Source organism: Platalea leucorodia, assembly GCF_965183815.1.
Source record: "Platalea leucorodia genome assembly, chromosome: 7".
Classification (NCBI taxonomy): domain Eukaryota; kingdom Metazoa; phylum Chordata; class Aves; order Pelecaniformes; family Threskiornithidae; genus Platalea; species Platalea leucorodia.
This window is the reverse complement of record NC_138829.1, coordinates 40,955,577-40,975,323: the sequence shown is the minus strand read 5'-3', so window position 1 is coordinate 40,975,323 and position 19,747 is coordinate 40,955,577. Positions and strand designations below refer to the sequence as shown.

At 39.8% G+C, this 19,747-nt stretch overlaps 1 protein-coding gene across 5 annotated transcripts in view; it reads right to left on the bottom strand.

Annotated features, from left to right (window-relative positions):
* RGS6 (regulator of G protein signaling 6) overlaps window positions 1-18,448 on the bottom strand; it is a gene marked incomplete at its 3' end in the record, with an annotated part of 267,826 nt that extends 249,378 nt beyond the window's left edge. For 3 of the 5 annotated variants that reach the window (XM_082316773.1, XM_082316774.1, XM_082316775.1), the window contains exon 1: window positions 18,367-18,423. In XM_082316773.1, coding sequence (XP_082172899.1) covers window positions 18,367-18,384 — 18 coding nt within the window. In that variant the 5' untranslated portion in view covers window positions 18,385-18,423. Of the gene's footprint in view, window positions 1-18,366 lie in introns of all 5 variants that reach the window. The other 2 variants (XM_082316771.1, XM_082316772.1) reach the window with 1 other exon arrangement.
* Between the last annotated feature and the right edge of the window lie 1,299 nt (window positions 18,449-19,747).

Sequence of the window (19,747 nt, the reverse complement as noted above, 5' to 3'; positions counted from 1 at the left end):
ACAGGCAAATTAGCTATGTTTTAGATTTGTGTAGCAGAAAGAATATAAGCCTTTTTGTTAATCAGGATTTCAGTTACTCTTTCGTTTGATTTCTAGTTCTAAAGGAATACAAGAACAGTTTGTTTTGCTTTAAAAATTTTATCTACATGATAAACAATATGTGCATCTCAAGAAATCAAAAACATTACGACCCATCAGGAGGTGAAGGCTACTCTGATTTTACAAGACAGCAGCAATTAAAGTATTATAAGCATCTCCCCTTGGGATGGGGCTCCTTCTCTGCCCAACTCGGAACCGGGACTGAGCTCCAGTCACGGGCCATTAGGCTAAGTGCTGTGCAGGCACAGGGAGAAAGGACATTCCTCTCCTAAAGATTAGGTAGAAAATACGCACACAGGATGCTAGAGGGGATGTAGTAATGCTAACAGACTTCTGCAGAGCACTTTTTTTTTTTTTTTAAATGCTTTAGAAGTTAAGGCTTTTAACCTAAGTAAGGTAGGGCAAAAAAAAAAATATCAGATGAAAGAGAATGAAGGGAAGTGGTCATAGACAAGAGGCTGTAGAAGGAGAAAAATATTTGTATGCACAGCAGGAACTGACTAGTTTAGCTAATGACAGAGCAAAACAATAGGTTAAAGGCTAGACTTAGTCTGCCTATATACAGGAAGATACAAATGTAGTGAGCGATGTCTTCAATTTATTAATGCAAATTTATACTGATGATTAAAGAACAAAGAGGGGGCTGTGCTGAGGGGCAGAGCTCCTCCAGCAGTGCTGACCCTGGGCTCCTCCCGAGGTGCCTGCCTGCAGGGCCAGGGGAAACCACGCCTGGGAACTGGGGCAAGCTTTAGCCAGGACGGGATACTCGCCTAGTAAGTTATCCAATACTTCAAAACTTACAAGAACTTTATTATTACCTTAAGTTTATAAGATTATACTAAAGTGCAGAAATGCTTTCATGCAATATGGTTATGACTTTATTTTAATTCCAGGACAGCGACTCCAGAGGAGCATCTTCGTTTCATTTCTCATATTTTTATAGTGTCTTGGTTTTCCTTGGCACCAGAACAGAAAGAAATGCCAAAGCCTTCTCAAAAATAAAACATGAGTTGTCTTCTGGCAAACTGTACTAGCAACAAGAAGAAGTCACTGATAGAGGAAGGGAATGATACAGGAAAAGCAGTGCTTTTGATATTTTTCATCGAACGGACTGAGGCAGAGTGAAGTCAACGGAATTGAAGGAAAAAAGAAAAACAGAATCCCAGATCTGTGAAATTTCTGTCCACTACTTGCATCACAGGATATTTCTCCCTCTCTTTTCAAATATGATAAAGCTACACACATGCACACATATATTCATATACTGCACTTATGCAAAAAACAGACATATACACATGCACATGTATGCACATACCTTTATGTTATACGTGGAAAAATATTAATATTGTACATAGGTATGTAGCCTTTACTAATAAAGGACATTTTCTGTACTGCTTATATCTAAAAGTCCAGTGGTTACTCTTCTTAAATTTCCTCTTCCTGCTTAATTTCCTATCACATTAATATTCAGAAATTATGTATAGAGGATTTAAGCTTAAAAGAACTAAAACTTTTAGCTAGTCTTCTGCTGCAAAATCATGGAGAGAATTTATACTACTGCTGGACATGTCTAGAAGGATTCAATAATCAAACATAAAATAATTTTATTGCATAAAGCAAATTAGAATGATGCCATAGAGTGATACCAACAGCTGCCAGCCCCTTTTCTCACAAGCTGAGACAGAATATGCAAAAGGTAGTAGAAGAGGCTACAGACTTCATTTTCCCAAGTCCCTTTTGCCCATTTTCAGAAGTGCACCTAGAGAGCCAGGCTGGCCAGGAGGGAGCATAGGAGGGCCTTTCAGCCACAGTCCCTTCCAGAACAAGCTGCCATGGTCAGAAAGCCACCTTGGGCATCAGATTCTGCCCCTCTGGTAACACAGTCAGTGCAGCACTGCCCTCCTAGGGAGATTTTCTCTCCCTAGCATGCAACCTGAGCTTCCCAAGCTGTAATTCATGGCCCATGTCCTTTGTTATATCATCTGGCATTACCAAGAAGTGCTTGGCTCCATCAGCTTTGCAATTACTCTTCAATCTTCTGTAGGCTGCCATTAGATTTCCTCTTTGCCAGGCTCAACAAGCCCAGCTCCTGCAGCCTGCCTTCATGAGAAACGTGCCCTAGGCTCCTGATCATCTTGGTAGCCCGTGCTATTTGGACTTGAAGCTCTCCACTGAACAAACTTAACCTTCCTTGCTACCTGTCGCAGCGGTAGCAGATCTCAGGTTTTAACAATCATATCGCCCTAACTTTAAAAATCATACAAGAATATGCTGGTTCCTACCATACCTGAGCTGGCCTCTCCGTAAAAACGGACTTTAACTTTTTCACTTATCTGAACTTCTTTTCATTCACAGCTGACACTCAAGGATAAATATAGCTCAGCAAACATCAAAGTATACACACACACACACACACTTTTCTTCATTTACAAGAAAATTATTTAGGGCAAAATCCAGCAACCCTTTTCATTTGTACTAGCACAAGTCCTGATCAAAAGCTTGCTGAAGCCAAGGGGAGCATATCCAATGACTTTAATTGGGTTTGGGTTAAGCCATTAACAATCCTAAAGACAGTCAAATCCTTTTTCTTTTGCAAGGAAAAGTCCAGTTAGTAGGTGGGAGAACTCCAAAGTAGATGCGGTGTGCTTCAGAAGCTGTGCTAGTAATACACTAGGTAAGATCAAATCCTTTGCTCAGTACAGTATTAAGGCAGCTCTCAGACTTTAGTGTCAGCTACTGACTGAATACTTATTTTTATTAATGATAGTAAAGGTATCAGTCCCAGCATCTGGGACAAGTTCCAATTTGAGTTATTACATTTTGGTCTGGCCAAATCTTTCTACAGCATCTTCACATACGGAACACTTTTTCAGCTCTCAATATTAAGCAGCTTTCAGCTTTGAACTCAATACTTATTCAACCAAGAGTGGCTGCATTTCAGTAGTTTATGAAATTATTACGTACAGTAAAATCTCTAGAAACATTATGGGTATTTATTTCATTTTAATATGAACCCATTAGTTAGAAAGAAGCCCCATTCTGCAGAGGCATATCCAATTCAGCAAGTTTAGCTTTGATTTTTTAACGTTATTACCACTAAATTACTTTCCTCCGGAATTATAGTAAGCTGAAGCAAGATATTAATTTCGTCTGAGACTAAACTACATACTGAAAGCTACTGGCCACTTTAATTAGTTCAGCACTCCCAAAATCATTAAAATGAACAAAAGTAAAGAAAACTAAGAATAAGCTGCATGCCACACACTTAATTTCCTCTGTAGCTTCATATTGCAAGATTGATGTCAAAGACGTTAGTTCAATCAGCAATAACACGGTATCCAAACATGTGGCTTTTGCACAGACAAACCAAAACCATGAATAAAGACAAAGTAACTTAAAAGGCAGGTGACAGAACAGAGATGGCAGTGTGACCTATACGGAGAAAAAGCACAGATGACATGGAAGGCAGCAGGACAGTTTATTTACCCTGCACAGCTCAAAATATCAAACATCCCTCCTCATTCCCAATATTACAAAGCCACCGTTTGTCCCCAGCATCACCATGATGTGAAACACCTCAACTGAACTTCAATGCATTCACTACCCAGAGACTGTAACACAAGCCTTTTGCATTTATTTCTTTGAAGCTTTGCTCTCAAAGGCTCTGTTGATAGAGCCAGACAGATTACCAGGACCACTGATGCTGTCAGTATTACTGATACTTCAGCTGCCGTGCATACAAATAAGTACCATCAGCTTCTTCCTCCTGAGGACTTCAAACATTTTCACTGGGATACAGGCACAGGACAAACCTCTGTATAAGCTAAAAGACCTGTTAACTTTAAAATGGGTCCCCAGCTTCCCCACATACCACCCAGGAACCAAGGCAGGCACAGATGGACACTGAAGTCGGCAACAAACGTGCAGACTAAGCAGCCTCCTGGATCCTCCTATACCTATTCTTATGCCACATTACTTATAAAGATCCTCTTGCACAGACAAGCTGGAGTAGGCAGAGACAAAACGAGGATGTCCTAAGGTGATGTTCCCTGCACCATCTTGGACCAGGAAAGGCCACCAACCTCAGTTTTCCTCCACTCTTACATAAGGTGTCAAGATAGTAACTTTGCAGGTGCAGCTGGGAACACCAGCACAGAGTGGCTGGACTTCATACGCACTTCCTTCAGCTGCCCGCCCTGGGAGAACACTTGCTGCAGCAATGGAGCAACCTGGAAGCAGAGCAAGCTGTCCCCCTGTACCCCTGCAGTCCATCTGCAGGTGCTTCCTTTCCCCTAGTGCCCCTGTGCTCATTTACAGAGAGCATCACTACCTCATCAGGCTTTAAAGCTTTAAGATCCACCAGAAAGGGGGTGGTTCTGTCTTCATATGCTCAAATGCTACCACACAGCAGCTGCCCTACCTTACACTGCCTGGCCAGCCAGTCATAATAAATGAAAAAGGGTCATCTACAGCATTTTCCTCATGTTTAAAATTGGCTTTGAGGGACCTATTAACCTGTGCTATTATGCTGTCTCCTTGCTTCTCCACAGAACAAAACGTAATCCTCATGTTTCCGTAAATTATCATGATGAGGTATTTCACAAGAGGTTTCATTTTAGCTCTGCACATACACTGCTTCCAAAAGACATACTGTGTACATCATCACTTAACTACTAGCACCACTGCCGATAGATTTGTGGTCTTTATTTGATGTGTCCATCCTGCTGCATGGAGCTCAGTACAAGGAATCTGACAAACATATCAGCTTCATCAGATGGAAATTTTTTTTTTTCCCTCTCCTGTTGAAGTCAGCACTAGCCTCTTAAAGAAAATAAATAATTATATTACACAATGTTCAGAATCTGGAAACTCATGACAGCTTCTCATTCATTCAGAGGAGGCACTAAGGTAGCTGACTTGAAGGGAACTGCTAAACCACGAAGAAAGTCAAGAGTAACAAATGCAAGGTAGGTTAGCTGTAACATTTGGATTACAACACTGAAAAACAACTTCATGAACATAGCTGAGCCCAGTAGCAGCACCGATGAAGTACGTCAAATCACTGCTGCCACTCCAACACAGCCAGGACAAATACTCTGACCCACTTCACTGGAGGGCCTCCTCTTTATGTAATAGATTTGATGCTAGCAACTATTTCCCCTTTAAGAATGAGCAACTCTAGGATGCCATTTAATCAGGCCACCATCTATTCTGTACATTCCCAAATGAAGCAAAACCAGCAAATTATTCTTTTCTCTCCATTTCAAAGACAAAGGGAAAAAAACACAATGAAAACACTATAGAAAGCCATTAAAGTAAGAGACAACTGATTTTGTTATCAAAGTCTTTATATATTGGACACAGACCTTGGACAACAGCACCACAACAGCAGTACCCATCTGCGACTGCCAATGCCTTTAAGAACCCTAGATGTAACAATTGTGAGATGCACTTTAGCAACCAAAACAACAAAACCCCCAAAACGTCAGATGCATAAATGGAGGCTTTTGTATCCCAAATGATTAAATCAGAGTGATCTAATATTCATACTTCCCCTAGAGTATGTCTCTTTGTTTTGAGTGCCGTCTTGAGACTCCTTGGCAGAGACGAAGACGACAAAGTGCAGCTGAGCAGTTCTCTCGCCTGAACTGCTCTCAAGACAGCACTTTGAAACAGGAAGAGACAAGACTCAGGAGAACATATAAATATCTTATAAGGTGCTGGAACACTCAGTAATTAATTTTTCAGCAAGGAGAAGCTTTTATTTCAGCAATGTGTAAAAAATAAATTTTGAATTCCATACCCACTGCTCGGCTACCCATGCTCTGACCCAAAGCAACAGCAGAAATGGAAGAGTCACAGTTAAGGAACCTGCATAAATCAGGCCAAGAGCCGCTGCTTTTACTTAACCTGATTTCCACGGCAATAGATGAGAGCTATATTTCCATTACAGAAGTCTGTGGAAAATTTTGTTTTCTTTCTGTATGAACCTAAGAGCACTCTGGCTTTAATTAGGACAAGAAGAGGGGGTGCAAGATCCTGAAAGCTTTACCTGCTTCAGCACAGAAATGCTTTTGTCATTCTGGAGTCTGGGGTAGGTTAGACAAAGCACGAAAGCATTAGCCACACTGAACAGGAATGTCCAGTTTTTATGGGATCATTACCTTAACAGTTACAGTGAGACAGATTCAACACACGATCTGATCGGGAAAAAGTGCTCCTCCATCCCTCCTCTCCTTCCTGAGCAATGATTTTGCCTGAGGCTCTTCCTACACAATTTTATCCCATCTCTCCTTGATATATTGCTCTTCTAATATAGAATCATAGAATTGTTTAGGTTGGAAAAGACCTTTAAGATCATGAAGTCCAACCGTTAACCTAGCACTGCCAAGTCCACCACTAAACCATGTCCCTAAGCACCACATCTAGCCTTCTTCTAAATACCTCCAGGGATGGGGACTCCACCAGTCCCCTGGGCAGCCTGTGCCAGTGCCTGACCACCCTTTCGGTGAAGAACTTTTTCCTAATATCCAACCTAAACCTCCCCTGGCGCAGCTTGAGGCCATTTCCTCTCATACTATCGCTTGTTACTTATGTGGGACCACTTGCCCTGTTCCAAGCTCTTCTCTGCAGTCCTGAGTAAACAATTAGTGATAGCCTCAGTTAGCTCCCTGATTAGTTGACCTGCTATGTCTGCCAAGATCTGGAGGGCAGCTTTGGATGTGCACCTAAATGGTTTGCTACACATTTCCACTTTCAGCCAGGAAGCCACAGAGAAGAGAAACTGTTTCTTGTGATGTTTCTGGAAAAATTTCCAACATCAAGAAGTCATCAGACTGGAATATAAATTCAAAAACCACTGAAGTTCCCCAGTCCCTTGATCTCACTAGAAGAAAGAAAGAAATTAAAGTTCCTACACCACTGCTGCAGCCCACCACTGATGCAACAGTCCCATAATAAGGATGATAAACCAGATTGCTTTTCTAAAAAAAGTAATGGTTTTCAACTATCGTTTCATTCCACAAAACAGAAAAAGTATTTGTTAAAAAAAAAGTCATGGGAGGAAGGAAAAAAGCCAACAGAAGTCAGGAGTCCAGCTGTCACAACATGCACCTGATGCCAGAGGACTTGGTTCAAACACCTGCCCTCAATGAGGCAGCAAAAGAATTTAAATCAAGGCAATGTGTTGGGTGGGTGCATTGCGATGCTTGAGCTAGCCTAGGTCTTCATCTCTGGATTTGATAAACACACCACCGGGAACCCAATAAAAATCCTTACTGATACCCTGTACACAAGTTTTCATAAACAGTTTCTTTAAATAAAATTCTCATCCTGATATCCCCAAACAAAACGTACCTCACAGCATTTGGTTCCCCTGTGAATTATTGAGCCATTTTATAATGATTCAACTATTTGTTCAGCTGCTTGCAAAGTTACTGAACTAACAATGAACAACAATTCGTATTAAATATTTCAGATGTTTCTTTCAAAGGTCTCATCCTTAGGAATCCAGGAAGATAATACTGATTTCCATTAGGTAAACATTTTGTCAGCAGTAATTCAAGTTTTGTGCACTGAGCATTCCACAAAGGTAAAAAGACATTTCTTGTATCAGATTCCAGCATTAGCAATGAATACTTAAGATCTAAGGCAGCAATGTTTGAGGGGAAAAAATCCCACACAAAACCCAAACTTAGTAAATATGTATGGACACAGTGAGGTCACTGGGTTACCAAAGACAGACTACCATAGAACAGATGAAACATTCAGTGCTCCAGGTAAAAGCAGCCACAATGACTGTCACCTTGTTGCTCTTGGCAGTTACAAACTGCTCACTATATGCAGTGGAAAAGTCCTTTTCCAGCAATCCCCAATCACTTGATTTGCATTTACCACCACACTCACCACCAACTTCATTCTGTTCTGTTGGTGGTGGTGTTTTTATCTGGGTTTCGTTTTGTTGTTTTGGGGTTTTTGTTGTTTGTTGGGGTTTTTTTGGTTTTTTGGGGTTTTTTTGTTGTTGTTGGGTTTTTTTGTTTGTTTGTTTTTGTTTTTAACATCAGAGGCAGCCACTACTTAGTGAACCTTTGACTTCATGGATGGTAACAACAGAGACAAGAAGGGGTTCCTTGGGCACTTCACGTGCACTCTCCAGCTTCAGTCTAGGGCCAGGTTTTAACCTTTCCAAGAGCTCTTCTCAAATTTTGCTGAAGTGAAATTGAAAGATAACACAAGATTTGGGTGTGATTTTTATCCAAACTGAGGAGCACCAGGGGGACAAACAGAAGAACATCCGAGAAGCCCCTGCAGGAGTTAACCCTGGCGAGGCAAGGGGGGTGCCTAGGGAGCCAAAGGGGTTCCTTTGTGCTGAAGCTGCTGCCTTCCCTTCTAAGCTGCTCATTTCCCACAGGATCAAACTGTCAGGTCCTGTGGATACAGAACCCAAAACCATCAGAGCCAAGACAGACAGACTGGTATTTTCTGTACACCTCAATTCATACTACTTCAGCATCGCCAGTGTAATTTCTTTTGCAGGGGATGTCTGTCTGCTACAAAATCAACCGGAATTAAATGATTTCCAACAGACCCACAAAGTGGTGGCAAATTGTCATTGTTTTCTTACGCTTTGGATTCAAATCAGATAACTTTCCAGATACAAGTCAACGGTTGCACTATCTTCAGCGTACAGACAACAGTAGTGCCATTACCGTAGCTCTGTTTTTCCATGCATGGAAAAAATATAATTAACACAGCTCCAGTTAATTTTACTATTAAGAGCCCAGTGGGGAACAGTGCAAGTGACAAGAACCCAGTGCTGCCAAGGTTTATGTGACATTTTGTGCAAGTTATTGAATGAGCTAATTTGTACGTAGCTCCAAGCCCATGTTTAACAAAATTGTGTGAATTTACAGATGTGGAAAAGTAATTATAGCACCAGTGAATTAAATAGTCCCTTTATCTGGGGCACCACCAAAACAGCTCCTGCAGTCATGGTCATGCCAACACGCAGAGGAGAATTGTGCTCGCAAATACAGAGGTTGTGAAACACCCTCTACAGCCCTCCAGTTCCAGGTCTCCTTGCTCAAACTGCCAACTAATGCAAGACATAAGGAAAAAACACGTGAAACAGTAAGAGTCAGAGAGGAACATTCTTAATATGCAATGGCCACCACACCTATTTTCATCAAATGGGGAAAAAATATAACTCAAAATAGCTGGTAGAGGATGAGAACAGAAGTGACGCCTGCAGCACTATACTCTGAGGAGACTCTGGTACACAAACCCATTTACATCTAGAGTTTAAAAACAACCTTTTCTATTTGACTTCAATCTCGCAGAACCCCATTTTTACAAAATCAAAATATGAACAAAATTGGAATTAATCTGCTCTCAACCAAGAAATATATCTGAATAATTTATTAACATATTCCTTCATTGAATTATTCTTCCTACCTATTCCACTCATTCTACTCTCAATTAAAGCATTAGAAAAATACATATTTTGTCATTTCTTCTTGTGTATGCCAAAAATAGGTATCACTTTACCTTCAGAGGCACGGAATTATTGGTCCAAAGTATAATTTCCAAACACCTCAATGCAAGGTTAATATTAATGAGCTCCATTAACATCAAAGAAAAGCAAAGTAGGGAGACATCTTATTTAAAGGAACACCTTTGCTGATTTCCCCCCTCCCCCTCAAAGACAAGTAGCCTTTGAACTAAAATATCAAATGTACTCAAGAATGAGAATACAATTCTTTGTTAAGCAGACATGTGTACTTCAGTGTCTGGTTAACTGGTTACTTTTCATTTTCTTCAGGTCATTTAACTGTGGAGAGACAAGGAAAAAGAAGATACAGGACAACAGCAGCAGCGATAAAGAAAAAAGAATAAAAGTAATTGCTTCCCCTTGAACATGGTATGACAGCTTCTCGTGAAAAAAAAGAAAGTGTGCTTCAAAATGTCTTAGGATGCAAAACATGAGTTTTTAAATGGAACTTCATTTGCATATTTTCATGGTCCTGCACATGTAATTCTATTTATTGAAATGGATCCTCCCACTCAAACTTCATCGCAGAGCCTTATGAAAGAAGTACATAATCCTCTGAAGAGATATTTTATTAATCAGGATAGAATAAGGGGTTAGCTGAAGTTCTACTATAAAACAAAAAAAACATGGTTTCATGTGCATTTCATCCAATTCCATCCAAACTCTTCTCTTTCATTTTAATATTAGGGTGCAAGACTGCATCTGAAATAGCCAGAAGCTGCCTCCTGGAACAAGTCAGGCTGGCAGCTCTCTACTACTTCACTACTTCATTTTGTTCGGTTTTTAATAAATGAAACAATCCCATGGCTAAAATAATGCCTTAGGCAGAAAGAAAACACTCATATTCACCATCTTGCCCAAAACAACATGCAAAAGTAAATCAACAAACATAGTGAAAATACTGCAAGACCATAACTTAAAATGTTGACAACAACAAATACAGAGAATGACATGAGAAAGATGCTGGGGGAAGAGAACAGTTTCCAAAAATGCAAGGCACTAAGTGCTACAGCTAGAATAGAATACTCTTACCCTCTAGCTGAACCTTCCCATTTTATCTCTGTATTCTAAATTTGCACTGGTTGCTTTGCTAAAAATAAACTTTGAAGTTGTCATAGCTATTGGTCCTGGCTCGTCTTTTTTCTGCCTCTGAGAACAGCTAAAGTAATAGATCACTGTAATTAGACTTTTATGGGTGCAAGAGACAGTTTGTTTCAGTTAAACATGAACAGAGAAAAGATGAGCCAGAGAGGAAAGAAAACTAAATAAATTTAAGTAAGACAACTGCTTCTGAATATGTAGAAGACTGAAAAAAAAAAAAAAAAAAAAAGAGAAGATAGCTATAGGCTCATCACCAAAATCTCTAACTACAAAGAGGGATACGATACACGAGAGCTAAGGCCACCTTTACACTAGGGCTAAGGCCACCTTTTCCAAGATCAGAAAGACAGATTCATACATGTAAAATGCAAACAAATTATTCTATCCATGCATTAATTGACTCAAAAGATTTAAGGCATATAGGATACATACGAAAATATATCACGCATATATACATATATATCTTTTTAATATATCTTATATATGTTCTAAGAATGTATCTCCTATATTAGGCTAAACGATATAGCCAGGAAAAACATAAAGGTTATTTGTTCATCCTCATTACTTCAAAGCCATGTAAATGTGCGTGTATGTACTTATATATCTACAAAGAGAAATAATAGTTATTTGAGGGTCTACCTAACTACCACATTCCATGCATTTCCCTATTTGTAACTTTGCACACCACCTACTAATCTGAATCTTTAACCCCAGCTAAGTCTTAACTATTACTGCAAGACAAACGATGGAAAGAAACAGCAAACCACAAAGTGTCCAAAAGCCCTTCCTGCAGGTGGATCACCTCCACCCGACTCTAAAAACATGTTCCTGCCACTTGTATGACAGCTTTATTTGCGTCTAAACAGCAATGAAAGTCAGCTTCTGAAGTCCGCTGAGCGCTACCTTCTTGCAATTTTACCCTAATGCCTGAGATCATTAATCATTCATACACATCTAACAGACGTGGAAATCAAACCCACAGTCCCCAGCTTTACCACTGACAGCTACAGTCAAGGTCAGTGGCATTAACTTTGGTCATGGATGCCGACATGTGTCAAACTTCAGCAGTACAAATTGTTTGCTACTGCATGAATAACATGCTATTGCACATATTTTAGACAGTGCCTATTTGAGGTAATCTGAAGAAGGTAAAAACAGAAAGCTAGAAAGACTTCTTGGCACATTGTGTCTCCTTCTCTACTTCGGTAAGAAACAATGTCACACAGGCCTCTTCAAAAACATGCCTACATCTATCCTAAAACCAGTTGGCCGCACAACTCCATGCAGTGGCTGCTCCAGAACTCCACCACCTCCTAATTCCCAGATTGCATTTATTCATCAGAAATTTATAAAAATTTGTGTGCACACCAGTACTATCCTCAGCTTAGTAAGGTCTTCTCCCTGCCTGACATTTATCCCTTAGGGCACTCTTGCAGATTAATTACATCTCTCCTACCTCATTTTGTTTTGCTCAGCTAAATAAACCACCTGTTTCTAGTCCTTCTTGTGTAACCAGGTCATGTTTTCTGAAGACAGAAGACGACAACAGAGAAACCTACACCATGACCTCGATGAGGCCATATCACTGGCCCTTTGTATCATACTATTGACACCTATCACTGCCCTGGAAATACTTCTCCAACACGCTCTAGGATTATATTTGTGGTTTTCATTGCCATTGCACAATACTGGACCATGACTGTCCTATGACTCACCAGCATACTCGGGTCTCTCTTCTCTGCTGCTCCTACCCGACAGATCTGTTGCACACAACCATTCCCATCTTTGTCTCCCACCGTACAGCCTCTCTCTCTCTGTAGAATTAAATTTAATGCCACTACTGTGATTCCTCTCCCCAAGATTTTGCTATATAAGGTATGGAAAAGAGAATTACTGAACATTACACCTGGTATTACAGGAAATGGCAAGAAGTAATCTCCTAGATAAAGACCATCCAGCTCTGCCTTTACTGAAGCTACAATTTAACAAGTAGCCCATCTTGCACACAGGCATTTCCCCCTCTCTATGCAACACCATATGCAGTCAAAGTCAAAGAAATTAGCAAGGTTTCAAAAACTGGTCAGCTTTGGTTTACAGCCAAGGCACATGAGTATTTGCAAGGATAAATTAACTGAAACCTTCTCTTCAACATGCAATACAGAAGTGCAGAGTTAAAGTTGCCCTGCTGCCTAACCTGTATATTAACACATCTTGGTAACAAGATTGGGTTTAAATTTTCCAACATTAACGATGCTAATTTGGGGGTTACTTATCAAAAATTGTGAGCGTTTCAATTCCCAAAGTACTAATATATTATACTATCAAATTCAGTCCTAGTTTAATCCTGGGTTACTGCTTTTAGTCTGGAAACAGAGTTAAAAAAAATCAGGAAATGTCAAGAGCAAGATGGCTTAAAATGCCATGAAGTAATTTCTAACGACAGTACAGAAAAATCTTTGGGTAAAATTTGAAGACTATAGGTCTGCAGTGTTATCAACTCATGCATTATCATCATAATTTTATACTTTTATGTTAAAGAACCCGTTACAAAACAGAAGCAATTGTGTGATAGTCTCAGATTTCATGTACAAAAATAAGGTTCAAGGCCTTTACATGCAACAGAATCCCAAAATATGACTCAAGAGACAAATAAAAAGGATGCCAAAAGTATTCAACAGTTTAAATGCATTTTAGGTTCTGCTGCCTCTCACTAGAACAGCATAAAACCTTGAAAGGGTTAGGAAACCTCAAAAAAGATGGAGACTGCTTTCATTTAATAAAGTATAAAAGTTGTATGCATGAAATCCATTTCATTTTAACACACTGCAGCTTTTTATTTCTTTGCAACAAGTCATCATGTGGACTATACCCCTATGGGTTTTGTCTGCTTTTGGTTGCTTGGACAGTGTCCCATTGAGATAGTTTTTCAGGTTCTTTTTCGGACAACTTAAAAGCAAACAAACAGTAGTCTTGGTCTTCTGACTAGCTCCCAATAGGAGCATTATGTTTTTTTTATCTGAACAGCTAATTTTAACAACAGTCTCTTCCCCCATCTTCCTGCTTTGTGGTCCATACATTTTTTGCATGCATACATCTGTCTTCGCAACTGCGTGTTCTCCTATTTCCCATCCTATCACCACGTTGGACCCGGTCTGATAGCAACACTCCAGCTATTTGCCACAGCTGGAACCCTGGAATCTCCCTGGAGAAAAGCTGCTACTGTAAGATTGCTTTTTTTTTTTTTTTAAATGATTACAATTCAGATCTTATACCAGCATTTAAAAAGAGGGTAAGGCTGCCAAGCACTGAAGGTAGCAAACAACTCAGATTTTTCTGAAAGCATCTTATGGCAGCTGCAAGTTTGTATTGCATTTACCTAAAACAGTAATTGCCTTTGAAAATTAGATTTTCCTGCTTGTTCAAAGGATTTACAAAAAGTAACCATAAAAATTCAAAATTTAACTCACTAAATGCCAATGTTAGCAGGCAGATATAGAATATATGTCTGGCAAAATTAAGCAGAGATGGAAACGTACCATCCGATAATCCAGTTCAATTCTTTGACGATACCCTTTAATATCCCTCAGAGCATGCGTGCTCACAGTGGTTCTAAACATCTCTAACAGTACAGTTTGCAAACTCTTCCCCATCCTAAGAGATCTCTCTCAGGAACAAGTATGCCTTGCTATCCAATCTAGATTTTCATTTCTGTGTTTTCATCCTTCTTGCTATATTCCCCAGGTACTCCTAAACAATTCTTCCTTATTGGTATCTTCAGTTTTTATTTAGTCAAGCTCTAATTATTTTGATTTTTCTTTTCTTTCAGTGACATGACAATTTTCCACCATCCTTTCCATGAGAAGATTTGATTTGCCAAATTATTAGGCAACCTGTTACCAAAATAGGTCTGGTGCCAGAACCAGTCCATGAACCATTTGTCTTTCAATACAGTCTGCAGAAGGTGAATTTTCAGACCTGGATTATTGGAATGATGAGCCAAAGGGCCCCTAGGACATAGCACCCAGCACTTGGAAGCCGGAAAGGCAATCAAGGGTGGCTGGATTTCAAGGGAATGTGACAGGCATTTAAAATCAATTTATATTTTCTGTTACTGTTTGCTTGGAGTGTGTTTTTCTCCTCTCACTGGCTTTTTATTGCATTTTTTTCCTCCCGTGCTGCAGCACCCACACAATGCTCACAGACTGAAGTGAGGACTGGGATGTCACTCACTTCCACAGAAGCCCTTATGTATTGACATTACCTGCTCCCATGAAAAGGAGGGTAGCGCATTTCAAACAGTCTTTTTAAGCACTGCATACCACTCTTCCAGTAGTAATCCCAACAAAAAATACATCAGCATCTTCTCCAGGTGCAGCCAGACCGATTAAAAAAACATGGTTCCTACATTTTACTTGCAGAGCAGTACTTAAATGGCAATGCAATTTCTGCAGCGCCCTTAAATTTTTTGTTGGATATCACTATGCCACACAAGATAAATGACAGCACATCCTTACTGCGGCACTACTCATAGCTTTATAACCAGCCCAGGGCTAAGTACCGAGACATACAGAGAGATGAGAGGAAGCACAAATCCTAGGAGTGGGATGCAGCTCGCTTAATTATAGAAGTCTACCATCTGACAGAAGTACCTGACAGCTAGGTGTCGAGGCACCCATGATAGTCAATGGAGACCTAGTCAATACAGCTCATGTCATTTAGGGTACAATTCATTTTAACAAGTGTAAGGTGAGGCAAATCACACCCTAAACACTACTTCCCCTAATGAGTGCATCTGCACTACCTAATTCACACACAGATGTCTTCTAAAACAGCAGGGCAACATTGAACATTTTGGATTAAAAAAATAACATGCCTCACAATTTGATAAATATCAGCCCCCAAAAGGTTAACCCTGAAGGTAGAAGAAAATAAGACTTATCTCATTGAGACCATCTGCTGTAGCAATCAAAGCAGTTAGAATCCATTTGCTTGCAGGAGTCCATAGAGAATATCACAAACTAATTGGAGTCAAAATAAATTAGTTTATTTTGTTCTGCATGGCCAAAATCCATCCCACTTAGTTTTACCTACCTAAGTAAAGAGAACAGCCTGTTCTAGGCTTTTCTCAAACAAACACAAACAGAACAAACAAAAAAAAACCAAAAAAACCAACACAGACAAAGGTTGCTCCAACAGGACACTCAGCACCACCTAAGATCTGATTTGTCCTTTAGATGCGTGTATTTCTCACTAGTGATCATAAAGAAAACCAGGCTACCACAACCACCTTCTTGGCTTATGAACTTCAAATAGACCTCAGCGAGTCTCAGTAAAGAAAGCATGAACAATTTGGGGTTGTACTTGTAGGGCTTTCCTCCCTTAAAACCCACAAATGTGACAGTTATGACAAGCAACAAAACAGTTGACACAGCAGGAATTACTGTGGTCCCATTACTGAAGCCCACACTTATTTCTTCTTCCTTACAGGGATCAACAATTGCATCTCAGGATCCCGGCTATGAGAAGCAAACCTTTTCTTTTACTGTGACACAACTCCAACCCTGAACTGTACGGTATGCTGGCAGATTGTGTTCTGTATTTCAGGGAGTCCAGTGCAGTGTTTTTCTCATTCATTACTGGCAATCAAGCCATTTGAAAGGAAATGAGAGATGAAGAGCTAAACACTCATTTGGAGAGAGGAGAGATAATCAAGAGAATAAAAGTCTTGTCTCAGATTTTGCATACGATTTCTCAACACTAAGGAACATATAATTGATGTGTAATACATTAACTAATATCAAACAGTAAATTAGATTTAGAAAGTCAATCACCAATGGAAATTAACTTTGAAGAATAGGTAATATTAACCCTATTCATAAAAGCAACAAAAACCCTCAACAAAAAAAAACCGACAGACATGCATTAGCTTAATGTTGACAATACAGAATACAGCATTACTGAACAATGCTGAGGCATGCTATTGTAAAAGATAACTATGTATTTTGACAGATGACTATATTAGAAGGGCTGATAATACTGACATCTGAGGAACACCAGTAAGGAGAGATGAATCAAATGGTATGAGTACGTTCCCGGTTGATACCACAGAACTTGCAAGCTTTATTCTACAGCAAAAATAATGGAACACTAAAAGGCAAAGAAATGGAGAAGTCTTTAAGTAAAAATGCCATGAGATGAATAGGAAGTGAGGGACATTCAAATAAAACATAATGTTTTCAAGAACAGGTAAGTTGATTCTCTGCAGAGTCACAGATTTCATGCCCTAATTTTAGATCATACGAGAAACTTCTTTCATATCCCATACCTGCTTCAACCTGCTGGGGTGCTGGACCTCTCAGCAAACAGGTTCTAAAAAGATAATCTGACTAACCCACTACTGCTACTTCCAAATTAGCAGCTGAAGTGTGTTCATAACACATTCAAAACAAACAAGCCTACACATTACCCAGAAAATTTTCCCATGTTAACAATTCCAGATTCCAAACCAAATATGCAACAACTAAACCAAAATTACGGTTATCAAAAAGTAACACTTTAAACAACTTATGCTCTATATGAAACCTAAATTATTTTCTCAGCATATGAAAGTCATCAAGATTGCAGTCACGCAAGCAGAAAACAGTACTATGTACACCCAACACATTTTAGTTATTTATAGCTATTTTGTAAGGTGTAAAAATGAGTGAAAATATAAATTTTATCCAGGATCGTACTACACAAGGAAACTTGATTTGAGCTAGCATTGTAGCTCTTGAGTTAACAGAATGATAGCTTATTTGAGCCATGCAAGAAATTTTATTTTTGTCAGAACCATACAGCACTTTCGCATGCTACATAAGAAACACTTTGCAGGCTAAATAAAATATATTTACACGATTTCATTAAATTACAAAGAGACTCAATTTCATAGATAACAGATACACCTACCCCAGAGTAAAACAATGCCTTAGCAAATAGGTCAATAGATTGCTTTCCTTCATCTTTTATACTACCCCCAAAGTACTTCAGAATAAGACATTTTATCATGGTGAAAGAATGTTCTTTGAGATCATGCATTGCTGTTATTTTACCTTTGTCTCATTCATTTTTCACTAGCACTTGAGTGGTTTCTCTTTTTTAATTTAAGCAATGCAATGGGAAGTAACAACAACTACCTGCAAAGAATCAAACTGTAAATTATGCAACAAAAAACACAATATGAAAATAGAAAAAAATGCACTGATTGTTGTATGTTTGCTGCTTTATGCTTAGTGTGATAAAACTTGGAAGGTACATACAATTGTTCTAGGTAGACTTAGTAAACTTGAACAATTAGCTAAAAATCACGTCATAACTATTGACAAGAAGTTATACGTTTCAAGTTATTAGTCTGTCATCAAATATTTTATACAAACAAGCTTAAATGCTTCCACTCAAGAGATTAAGACTTTCGAGCTCTCGAACGCTATAGTTTTCAATAACCACTTTCCTGAGAACTATTTCAGCTATGCATCCAAGCAGCCCGAAACATACCTTTGACTTCAAAAGGGGCATGGGATCCTTTTACAAGCCAACCACGTAAGAAGAGATTTTTGCAAACAGCTCCAAATCCTTACCTTTCTGTAGACTATCATATTTGGAGAACTCTCCTCTGGGTCGGCAGTTTCCACATTACTTGGATCAGTTGGCGCCTGGGCCATGTTTGCCTCTCGTCGCTCAGACTGCAAGGACAGGAGCAAAAGTTAGCATCACTCCAGGCTGCAGGGGAGCACGGCAAGGACATGCGACTACCTCCAGGGCAGACAGACGAGGATGGTACAGAGGGACCCACGCTCCAGACTTCACCCAGTGCAGGATTTTATCACACCGGGTCAGACAGTTAGACACTTTGAACCTATTTGTCTAAAGCACAATGCTCCAGGAGCAAGGACCGCCAAGTGGCATACAGCTGTGGTTTGGGTCATCACACACACAGAATTTTTTCTCCCCAGTTCTGATCTTTTATCATAAGGCCCTGTTCAATAAAAGACCAATTAATACTTCGCACGCTTCCTTTCCTTGCTATAAAGCACAAACAGCTTATACTTTTCTAGGAGCTTTTGAGGTACCCTAAAACAAAAAGCCAAGGAGGATAAGATGCTTTCTGTGAGACAGAGTGAAACCCGCCTGGAATCGGCGGGCGCAGCAGACTGTCAGGCACACTGCTGGCTGTCACCTGCAGACACGCGGAGCCGCCTCCGGCTCTCCCCAACTCCGGGGCAGCAGGCGGGAACTGGGGAGGCACAGCTGCTTGCTCAGAGTAAGCAGCTTCCCTCACCTCTTCTCACGATACAGCTGGGAAGAGGCAGCAGGACACAGGCAAACTGCTGTTTATAATACTCCTTAACCCGAACTATCTTCTAGAAGCACAGAAGTGCTGTCTTATCTCCTCCAGGTCATGGCAGGCTTGAGGCAAAAACATTAGTTTAAAAAAAAAAAAAAGGCCCAGTGCAGGGAGGTCGCTTTAAATTCTAAGTCAAATGCTATATTTTAAATTTTTCTGCTACCAGCACGTTTGACATGCTACACCTTAAATTAAATGCTGCTGTGGAGCCATGTGGTGACCTCTCCTAGCCTAAGAGGTAACATTGCCTCTTACAGACACTGGCATTAAAGCTGTCTGACAAGCTCAATTTCTTTAACCTTGAAAGTATTGAAATTGCCCATCTCAACATATTTTATTAAAAATTGAGACAAAAAAAGTCTAAGTATGTTCACACATGCATAATCTACACATTCATTCCTAAAACACAGTTTACCACTAAACCACCTCCCTTATTTAAGGAAGAAGATACTTTCCTATTCTTTTCTCTATCCACCTTTCACATTCCCACAGGCGACAAAGTGCCCCAGCATATAATATACATATAAAGCATACAATTATATGTCTTAATACAGCCCCAAGCCATTCTAACCATCAGTTATCAGCTCCCAAGGACAAGTTCCAGAACTGGACAA